This window comes from Muscardinus avellanarius (genome assembly GCF_963383645.1).
Source record: "Muscardinus avellanarius genome assembly, chromosome: 14".
NCBI classification, from domain to species: Eukaryota; Metazoa; Chordata; class Mammalia; order Rodentia; family Gliridae; genus Muscardinus; species Muscardinus avellanarius.
This window is the reverse complement of record NC_137800.1, coordinates 4443159-4454690: the sequence shown is the minus strand read 5'-3', so window position 1 is coordinate 4454690 and position 11532 is coordinate 4443159. Positions and strand designations below refer to the sequence as shown.

Genomic DNA, 11532 nt, shown 5'->3' with positions numbered 1-11532 from the left:
ATACACACTCCAGATGGATATTAAAGTGGGTACTAAGCTTTAGGAATTGTGTGAAATGGCTTGCTTGCTCTTTTCTTTCTTCTTCTCCTCCACCTCCTCCTCCTCCTCCTCCTCTCCTCCTCCTCCTCCTCCTCCTCCTTCTTCTTCCTCCTCCTCCTCCTCCTCCTCCCCTTCTCCTCCTCCTTCTTCTCCCCCCCCCCTCTCTCTCTCTCTCTCTCGTACTAGAGATTGAACCCAGGGACATTCTCTATCTCTGGGCTACATACTCAGCCCCTTTTATTTTTTATTTTAAAACTGTGTCTCAGTAAGTTGCTGAGGCTGGCCTCGAACCTGTGATCTTCCTGTCTTAGCCTCCCAAATACTGGCATGTGGCACCACCATGTCCAGCTTGGAATGGCTTTATGAATGGTGGCAGCAACCATCTTCTGTCAAAGAAATGTACTATGCTTGTAATCACTGAATTTCTTTAAAAAATTCAAGGATGCAGCACGTCAGGAGAAGCAGTTCTTTTCTCTGACTAGAAGAGCAGGCTTTCCCATGAGTGCGAGTCAGCGGCCAGGGGTTCTCGCTGGGCTTCGGCCAGATGCTCCCGGCAGCAGGCAGTGCTGTCGTGCCCGTCCCACGGCATATGGGGCCCGAGGATAATAATGTGACAGCCTGCAGGATCCCCCATCAGCCCGAGAGGTGCAGTTTGCCTTTAGATACACTGTGACATGCGACTTTTAAATCTTTTTCATCTTATTGTCCTACTAACTGTTAAGCTATCTGAGGCCTGGGTCTTGAGTTATGATCTTGTGCATTTTCTACTTCAAAAGAGCTTTAAGGTAAAGGGACCGCTGATCTGAACACTGCAAACGACTGTAATAAAACAAGGCCAATGTGTAGAAGCCCCCAACACAGCAGGCACGTTCATACCGCGCAGGGGTGTGTTTTCAGTAGAACATTTAAATCGCAATTCTCATTTCTTATTCTCTGAAGAGCTCTTCGTTGGTTTCGCCTTCAGAGTGGAAAGGATCTGCTGTGAGGTAATGGATGCAGAGGAGAGGAGCCCGTCAGAAGCTGTGTCTGTAGCAGGACCTGTGGCCTCACGCCCGGCTTGGTCGAAGAAAGATCCCATTCAATGCAGAGGCACCTGCTTTACCGCTATTCAAAGTCACTGTAGTGGCCCACGCAAGCTGGAAGGTGACTACTAACCGGAGGCTTCCGTGCACGCATCTTGCTAGCATCGCTCGCTCCCCGAGGACACTCTGACTCCAAGTTCTATTTCAGGCCGGGCTTGCTTTCCTCTGGAGCAGCACGCCAGTGTCCCCGAGGGCTGGCCCGCTCCCCCGCGGCACCAAGCGAGCAGCACCTCCGCGGGAACGCGGCTGCGGAATGCGCCGAGGTCAGGCCCCTCATCCTGTTCTCTTTTCAGTGTCTCTTCCTTAAGTTTTCCTTCAAGCTGTGTTTCTGAACCCTTTCTTCTTGTTGGTAACACAGCCAGTCCCTGTGGTGTCTGAAGTCCTCGGCCGAGTGCTGGACCGCTGGCGCCCCCTGCAGGCTGCAGCGAGGACCCGCTCAGGCTGCTCTCAAAGGCCTGGGGCTGCAGAAATCCTTGGCGCTAGCTTCCTGCCTTGCAGGGGCTTCCCTCCAGCTCTGCCACTGTGCTCACGTGGTGGCCTTCCTCCTTCTGCATCTTTCTAGGCTTTTTAAAAGCTTAACTTTACACAATTCAAATCAATGAAAGCATATCAACCCAGAACACCATGAACCATGTCTATTGTTCTTATGAAATTAATGCATCGGGGCCCATGGGAGTCACCAGAGAAACTGCCCCCGAGGTGCCACATCCATGTCCCTCGGTTTGTGAATGTGCTGTGCCATGCAGGCTCATTTCCTGCTTTTCACACAATCCCACAAAGCAGGCACTGCCGTCAGGTCCCTTCACAAAGGGCAAGTCGGCACACTTGAGTGTCCACCAGGCCTTAGGAGCCAGCAGTTTCCCCCAGGAGGGGAAGAGCAGGACTTTCTTAAGGGTTCCTATTATCAAGAGTATTTGCCTCAGAGCTGACTGCAGCACCATGCGGGGCGGGTAGGTGCCGTGAAGGGCACGGGATGTGCCCATCCCCAAATCCACTCGAGTTAGGATGGAAGCCAACTGCGGAGGGTTCCTGCATATCAGTCTCCTTCAGAAAATGAGGTCAGCAACAACACGGCAAAAGGGGAAGTCCATCGACTTCAGCAGCACGCCCAGGGTCCCTCAGTGGACATCCTCCACTACAGTGGAGTATCTGAGATACACTCCTATGACTCATACTTTAAGGGCAGCAATACAACCAAGACTGCATGATTACTAAAAGGAAATCCAGCAAGCGGGGGGATGGATGGGGCCATCAGATGCTGGTGTTCCTTATGTGAAACATATTCCTGTCATACCCTGCAAGCGAGGTGGGTTCTTTGCTCATCCTCTTCTCCATGGTGCTTTTGCACCAGGCGCAGGGGAGGCAGAGGCGAGAACAGACCCGGTCTCTGTGCTCCCGTCTGAAGCAGACAACGGCATTCAATGACCACACACGCGATTCATTGTAATTTTGACATCTTATCTAAGACGCGCAAAGTGGAGTCTAACTATTCCTTTTGGGGGCCGGGGGTGGGAAAAGACTTTCCTAAAGAAGGATCAGGAGAGACATGACGGATGAAGCCAACTAGGTGACCGCGAACGGGCTGTCCGTGTAAGGCTCAGTAGGAAGAGGGAGACGGGCACCGGACAGGGAGTGTGCCAGCTGAGAGAGCAGCAGGCCAGGCAGACACCCTGGAGGACTGAGGACGCCACCCCAAGCTCAAGGACAAGCCACTGCAAGACGACATCACCAAGCTAAGTTAAAACTTAACTTGGAGCGGTGGCACACACTTGTAATCCTAGCGCTAGGGAGGCTGAGACAGGAGGATTGCACAGGTTCCAAGCCAGCCTCAGCTACTGAGTGAGGCTCTCAGCAACTTAGAGAGACCCTGTTTCCAAATAAAGTATATTATATATGTCTGGGAGTATAGCCTGGAGGTAGAAAGGCCCCTGGGTTTTACCCCCAGTAACACACACACACACACACACACACACACACCCCAACATAACTTGGGTAGCTCTGTGGAAAATGGTTTCTTCAAATGGCTCCTGATTTAAACAAAGTACTTAAAAAATAAGAAGGTAAGCCAGGCATTGTGGGGCACTCCTGTAATCCCAGTACTTGGAAGGCAGAGACACAAGGATGGCATGTTCGAGGCCAGCCTCAGCAACTTGGTGAGGCAAAGCCCTGTTTCAAAATAAAAGAGTTGGAGGTGTAGCTCAGAAGTAGAATGGTCACTGGTTCAATCCCCAGTACCACAAAATAATAATAATGATAATAATAACGATCTGATATTGATGACATTAGACATTGCTGCTAACAAGAGCCATGCTTTTATTAAGCGTTTAATTCTTAGGGCTATGCACGAGTACTTTTGGGCAAAGTCCCAAGATGTCTGGGTTGCCTGTGGAATGCTCTGGTTCTAGGGGAGTGGATGTTAGGAGGAGACATCATCAAGTGTGAGCTGCTGGTGCTGCAGATGGATGACGGCGGATGGAAATCCCGGGGCCCTGCTCCTCCTGCATCCGTAAAAGGAAGAGGCTCCAGGGAGACCAGCACGCCCCGAGAGCTGGAGGTGACTGGGGCGTGGCGGTAGAGATGGGCAGGTGTACAGATGCCAGCGCTAACTGGTAACACTTGCTGATGTGGAGAGGGAGGGATTCACCTCAATTTCTGGCAAGGTGAAATGGAAGGAGACAGGGGAAATGGGAGAGGCATGTATTGGAGTCCAGGAAAGAAGCAGAATACAGTCTCACATGCTGGGAACAAGACACCGGAGTGAAGATTCCGAGTGAGGAAGCAGCTGGCGGTAAGGATGCAGAGATCAGCGCGCGGCCGGGGCTCTCTGTGAGCCATCCAGGTGTTAATGCTACTGAAAGTCATGGAGTTAGGATCTCAGCCTAGACGCCCGCGTGTTGGGAGTTTTTCTTAGACTAAAATGGTTCCACTTTCCTGTAGTGGCTAAATGTCTTTCTAGGGACACAGATGACATCTAGACACAGATGTCTACATCATCGCTCCTGTCCCCTCTCCTGCACCTGCAAGTCCCCCACCTTCTGTTCCTGAAGGCACTTGAGTTTTTGACTCTGGGGGCACGAGGCCAAAGTGAAACCACAAAGAGAGAGGAAACAGCACAAGCCTAGGTAGCCCGACACTAGTGGAGGTAGGAGAGAGACGTCGGCAGGGAAAGGAGACAGAGACTGAGTGTGCATGGTGAAACTGGAACGCCCAGCTAGGTGGGGAGGCCAGGGCATGAGAGCCTTTCAACCATAGCTGTCGCTGGCTTCCGAAAGCACTGCAGACCGGTGAGCCAAAACAATCCTTTTCTCTTCATAAAAAGTAAGTATATGAAATAAAGTGCTGCTGAATGTCAAGAAAAAAGTATGAAATCTGTCCAATACGAAAAGCCAGACACGAGAGCCAGAAACAAGAACCCAAGGCCCCACCTGGCTCGGGGGCTCCCGCATAGATCTAGCCCTGCTTGTGCGAGGTGGGGAATCTGCACACCACTGCCCTGTGTGCATGGAAACTGGCCCACCAGGAAGACGGAGCTGGGAGGGCGCAGGCAGGAAGAAGCCAGGGTGGCGCACAGCGGCCAGTCACGCTCCCCCTGCGGGAGGGTGCTCCGGTCCTCCCCCCTCGCTGCCCAAGCAGAGCCCGCCTGCCTCTTGGGAGGGAGGCCATTGTCTGGATGTGGAGTGGATCTTTATGGAATCTCCCAGCTCAGACTTGCAGCCCTGGGGTCCTGTGGGGAGAAGGGTGGGAATGGGGCAAGCCAAGCCTGGGGCTGTCCTCCAAAGGGAGAAGAGGACCTGCCCCCCTGGGGCACCTGGTTCATGTAGGTAGCACACAGGGGCTGACAGGGCTGTTTGCAGCTCTGCTAATTCCAACACAGTTCTATATGCTGCGGTAATAAAAAGTGCAGGAATCAGGGCAAACTGAGCTCCATGTTTAAATACTAAATCCAAGGAAGAGTAAAGGGTTGATCAGTGTGAAAGATGAGGCAGAGGGTTCCATCCAGAGATGGGGCTCGAGGGACTTCCAGGGTGGGGTCGTGCTCTCCGTCCTGGCGCAGGTGCTGGAGTAGGTGGTGGTCAGATGGGATGTGTTGGAGACCTCGTGGGAAGCCGGGAAGAGGGAACGAGGCAGACAAGCATTTGGGACATTTTGTCAAGAAAGAGGTGGAGAAGAATACACAGAAGGAAAAGAGGAATCCAGGAAAAGTGACATGTAAAAATTAAAGTAATGTGTTAAGACAGAAGAGATGACATTAAGTGCTGCTGTGGGATCAAAGGCAGCGGCTGAAGAGACGGGAGGATTGTGGAACGGCTAGGTGCACAAACGAAACCTGGTTCTAACCCACAGTAGTGAACCCCCAGTGCCAGAGCGTTTAAACATCTTCATTCAGGAGCTATGTGATGTGAACCTTTTACAAAACATCACAATCAGGAAAATTAACTTGTGTGTGTATGTGTGTGTACACACATTCCTGTGTGTTAACAGAACAATTCAGCACCTCCAGGATGGCTGAGATGCTGCCTGCTGTACTCACAGCCTATTCCTAGCTCAGCTCCTGGGGACTGCTCACCTTTCTCCTTCCAACAGCTCTACCTTTTACAGAATAACAGGCACTGGGACCATAGAGCATGTGACTCAGATACTGGCTCTGTCCTCTTGCTCTAATGCAGTAGAGTCACCCCGGTCTGGCTTGTACCATTCTTTCCTTATCACTGGCTGATCCGTTGGGTGGATGGACCCATTTGCTCATCCACTCGCCACCGAGTGACCATGGTATTGTCTCCAGGTCTGGGCCATCAGAGGTCATGCTGCTACTCAAGAACCAAATTCTGTGTAAACGTAAACCTTCATTTCTCTGGAGTAAATATCTGTGAGTAGTACTACTCAGTGAAACAGTAGTTGGCACAAGCTTTATGTGAAACTGTTGCACAATTTTTCTGTGTTCAACTTTTCACACTCACCAGCAGCAGAGGAGGGTTCTAGTTGTCCTGCTAGGGGATTGTCATGATTTTCCATTTTAGCTCTTCTAATGGATGCACTATAGTATGTCATTGTGGGTTTAAATTGCATTTCTACAATGAGTAGAAAGACTGTATCTGTTCATGTATTTATTTGTTGTCTGTGAATCTGGTGAAATGTTGGTTCAAAAAATTTTGGGGGGGATTCAATTTTTGTTTGGGCTGTTTGTATTCTTGTTGAGTTTTGAAAGTTCTTTATTCCATGTGAGATTTACTAATATTGGTAATATTAAAAGCCTGCTATGTTCTCTTTATAATTAATGTCTCTCACAGAGAAAAATCTTCCAGTTTTGATAAAGTCTAATTATCATTTTTTTCTGTTATAGAGCATGCTTTTTGTTTTATGCCGAAGAACTCTGCCCAAACTGAGGTTGTGAAGATTTTGGATCCTGCATTTTATTTCTAAGAGCTTTATAAGTTTAGATTTAGTTATGAGTTATTTTTAAGTACAAGGCATAGGGTGAAGTAGTTCTTCTTCTTTTCTTCATCTCTTCTTCTCCTTCTCCTTCTTCTTCTTTTGCTTATAAATATCCAGGTTCTCTAGCACCATTTGTTGGAAAGACTGAGTCTCTCCATTGAGTTGCTTTGTGCTCGTCACACCCAAGGGACCATGTCATGGCAGTAATCAAGGTATATGTGATTAGCAGAAACAGTTCAGTAGAATGGAGAGTCCAGAAATAGAGGAAGACTTAAAGTTATGTAAAGCCAGTCTGGCAACTTTGCTCTTCTCATTCAAAATTGTTTGGGCTTTACCAGTTCCTTGATAACTCTATATAAATTTTAGAATCAGTTTATCTTTCTTTAAGAATTCTGCTGAGATACTGAATGGGAATGTGTTAAGTCTATTGAATCCATGAACATGGTATGTCTCTATGTGTAGTTATTTGATTTTGTTATCTCAGTATTTTATAGTTTTTAGTTTATATATCTTGCCCATACTTTATTGGACTTGTAGTTAAGTATTTCAATGCTGACCTTATATCCTGACAACTTATTTAACTTAATTTGCTCTATAAGCTTTCAAGTAGGTTTTTGGAAACTGTCTCCATAAACAATCATGCCATTTTTTTTTTTTTTTTTTTTTTTTTTGGTGGTACTGGGGTTCCTGGAAGCCCTTCTACCTCTGGGCTACACTCCCAGACCTACTTTTACATTTTTGTTTGGAAACAGGGTCTCCTAAGCCAGCGCGATCCTCCTGTCTCTGCCTCCCAAGCGCGGGGATTACAAGCGTGCGCCACCACGCCCGGCCAATCATGCCATTTTTAAAGTAAAGATAGCTAGTTATTCCTTTTTATTCCAAGTGCCCTTTATTTCCTTTTCTTGCCCTGTAGCACTTGTGCTTTGTCCATTCACTTGCCCAACTGAATGTTTTAGTTTCTTTCCTCCAGGCAAGGAGTCTAGCCTGAACATTAGATGTTCATTAACATAATAATGTGTTTAACTGCTGGAGATGTAGCTCAGTGGCAGAGAGCTTACCTCATGTGTGTGAGGTACTAGATTCCCAGTACTGCAATAATAATAACAATGATGATGATAATAATGATGGTGTGTTTGTATGTCTGCTTTTCTCATATCAGGTAAACCCAGGGAGCTACCATACTTTAAATTTTCATCCAGTTACGTTTTTGTGTATGATTAGTGGAAAACTGGCCAGACACTGAGCAGAGACATATAGACAATCTAGGGAGTAGGTCTTTCTGCAAGTCAACAGTAAATGCCAAATTCTTTTGTCAGGTTTCTCTGTACTTCTCAAAGTCCCAGAAGAATAGATTGGGTACAGAATAAAGTTCAGATAAGTATCTTTATAAAAGATGAAGAACATTTTCCTTTGAAACAAAATGAAAAGAAGAGTTGACCGATGAAGAAAAAGATACAATCGGAAATAACTGGAAACAGGGAATTCATACACTAACGCTAGAGTTAAATATTACATCTAATACAAATAAACAAAAAGTAGTGCTAAGGCATAATTAGGTAAGGTAATCCCCAATCTCCATCAATGCAAATAGTACCTTTTTTTAAATTTTCAACCTTTTGTACTTCCTAATTTTAAGCATTAATCTCTTAAATCTCTTGTAAGAGAGCAATAGATTTAAGTTATGACACAGGAAAACAGCTAGAGCCATTCTTAAAAGTACATCTGTAGTTTGTTTGCATAGTATAATTCCACTGGCTTCAGCTAGTAAAGTATTAACATAAGGCATCCTTGGGGGAAAGGAAGGAGGGTGGGCAGCTGAACGTGAAGTGACAAATGATGCCGCTCTCACGGAGAGTGATGGTCTGGAGGGACCGTAGGCGGAGGATCAAAGTAAAAATAGAATGGGCAAGACCATTTTAATTTTTATGAATTAGGGAACTGATTTATTTTTTAAAACTACCTTTAATGCACAGAAACCAGGACAAATAATGCTACGGATAGATGTGCACAAGACAAAACAGCCAAATGGGATTAAGTAAGCATGTTTCATCCTAAGTAAATCCATCTGTAAAAACAATCACTGGGTTGTTTTGGCTTTTCAAACCATCTCTAGTGCAGGTCACACTATTTTTTGGTCAAACACGGAGCAACGCTCATTTGAGTGTGAGAAAGCGTCCTTGGTGTTCCAGTCCAAGTCTGCTCCGAGGGCTGAGAGTCCACCCTGGAGGGTCCTCCTGCTCCTGCCTCCAGCCTCACCATCCTTTCCAGGTGAGGCCAGCACCAGCTGGAGGAAGAACAGTGTCCCTTGCTCTCAGAGAGGATTGGGGCCAGGAGTGCACGTTCCAGCTCAGGTGTTGTCACCCAGGATGACCAAGCCCGTCAAACATCTCCAGCTTTGAAATACGGAATCCAAGCACAGGACTTACCCACTCGTAAGAAAGAACCCAGCAGCCACGCGCGATTCCCAGCAGCACGTTGAGGGTGCGGAGAGGCTTCCCGGCCAGCACGTGAGTGGTGGTCTCACAGACTTCGGGGGCCAATGAAAAGCCTTTCAACTTCTTCACCACCTGGACGATGACACTCTGCTTCCTAGCCAGTAGGGAAGACAGCAAGAACGGGGATGGATTTGTTGCACTAGGACATGGAGGTGGTGATGCTGAATACAATTTAAAAAACCTAAGAAAGCTAAAATTTTAAAGTTGATTTGGTTATAGTGCTCATGTCTTAGCTGCTTTACGATCAGTGGCGTAAAATTTGAGGAAATAAAAAAAGCTTCAGATCAACTCTAACTTCTCTATTTTAGTGGCTGAGGAAATGGGCCCCGGGGCCGTGCATGGCTTCTCTGGGGTCCCTGGCAGACAAGGGCAGGGCCCAGCCTGGCACCAGCTATGTTCTCTTCTCCCCAACAGCTAGTAGGTTCTCAGGCACATTTGAACCATCCTCAGAACCAAATCTTGGTCAGAAACAAAATTCTTATTTTATTTATTTTGAAAATAAAACCTTTTTAAAAGTATCATACGTAGAGTTTTTCTCCTTAGAGGAAAAAACAGTCATCTTTATTTAGTATTATTATATTGAAGATTATGGCAACTAGAGATGCCTTAATTTCACAAAGTTTAGTATTGTATGTCTTCTGGGCCATCATTCTCTTTAGCCTTATATTCCTTTTGTTTTGTTTTTTGAATAGTCCTACTGTGTGCATGCATGTGTTATCACTTTGAACCTCACTATAGTGCAGAATTCCAATGCACCAACAGATGTATAAATAAGTTAAATTCAATACAAACATATCTGACTTCCTTACCAAACAACTCTTCAGTTCTCCCCTCTTTCTCTCTAAGGTCTTTAGTTCTGACATACTGCTTTTGTCTCTGTCGTCTAATGAGGTTTGGAAATTCCCAGTGAAACGCCAAGGATGTGAAAGCTTTCTAGGCCACCCTGAGATGTGCTGTGTAAGCAACAGGTGACTCCCCTCTCCACAGGCCGCATCGCAAAGCACAGAGGCTGCTGCACTCTGTGCTGGTACAGAGCGTTTATGCTCTTCCCCAGCCTAACGGTCCTTGGCCCTTTGATCTCCGGTGACTCTGGCCACGGCACTAGAGGGCAGAGCGCGTGGGTTATGATCTGGCCCTGCAGCCACTTGAACCAGAGAGGCTGTGCGCCCAAGTGCCATGAAAAATACTAAATCTAGAAAAAAAAAATACAGACTAAAAAAGACAAAAGAAATCTAGAACAAAGCAAAATGAAGTAAAAACCCCTCAACTAGACCTAAAGAACTCTTTGTTTCTGAATATCTGATTTTCTCCATGCCGATTCTGGCTGGCCAGCAGTATGCTGAATGTGTAAGTTAATACAAAGTGTCTTATTTATTTGTGCACTGTAGTCATACATTTTAATGGGGTACAAGGTGGTAGAGGCACACACGCACACATCACTTATTTAGCTCTAATCAATGTAGAATCATAATGTTTAGGTCCTGTTCGTAAAAACAAATACAAGGAGCCTAAGATAAAAAAAAATAATAATAAGAAGAAAATAATATGATTGAAGAAAATAGCTAGTCATTAAGGTTTGGTTTTTTAAATTTAGGGAACAAATATGGACTTTTAAAAATATAAAGCCATATTCAATATTCATTTCTGTAGGAGGCTATCAGGAACATTCAATATATTTCATAATACACTTAGGAGAATTATGAGTAAGCTCCTTCCCCAATACATAATGTATGGTATTTGAATTTCCATGCCCCAGGCAGGAAAGGGAGCCTGTGACAGAAAGTGGTCTAAACACAAGCTCCACAGCACCCCTTTCACCCCAGTGTCCCGATGTTTTGATGAATGTCTTAAAACCTCAAAACCCAAGATTGATGTAAAAAACATGGTTTCCCCCTTTAAACAGGAACTCAAAAATCTGCCACATAGAATATAGTCGAGTATTTTGGTTGGATGTTCTTTATTGTGCTAATGTTTAGGCAGATGATAAGAGCATGCCAGCGAGCCATTAACCCTTCCACAATACGCTTGGATGACCGCTTTAGGCAGATAATTCTACCGCAGCATGTCTTTAAGACCTTTAATGAAAAGGTTTCAGCTCCACTTATTGAACACTCACAAGTGGGGGGAGGGGTGGGAAAAGAAGGTCATTAGAAATTAAAGCAAGCAAAAGGAATATAAAAATAACACACAGCCTCTTAATGTTGTCTAAAACCCCCAAAAATTTAGCGTAATTTCTGTTTCTATTTCTGTTCCTATTTAAATAAGGTTTTCCTTTTCACGTATGAATTATATGGAGTCAAAGTGATACAGGAGAGATCTATAAATTGCCTAAAGGCACACAGAACTGTGGGTATGAAAGGCCAAATTTCACACTGAATAGAAGTTATCAAAACAAGGACTTACTCAGATGGCATGCTCGTCATGACTAATGTTCTTGTTGGCTAGAGGTTTCAAGAGAAGAAACAACAAACAGTCAAAAGCAT

At 45.8% G+C, this 11532-nt stretch overlaps 1 protein-coding gene across 1 annotated transcript in view; it reads right to left on the bottom strand.

The window, feature by feature from the left end:
• Positions 1 to 11532, bottom strand: part of MCPH1 (microcephalin 1) — a gene marked incomplete at both ends in the record, with an annotated part of 174063 nt that overhangs the window by 116538 nt on the left and 45993 nt on the right. Inside the window, 2 exons of the mRNA XM_080710905.1 lie at positions 8981 to 9143; positions 11453 to 11490. Of these exons, the coding sequence (XP_080567031.1) occupies positions 8981 to 9143; positions 11453 to 11490 (201 nt within the window). The remainder of the gene's footprint in view (positions 1 to 8980; positions 9144 to 11452; positions 11491 to 11532) is intronic.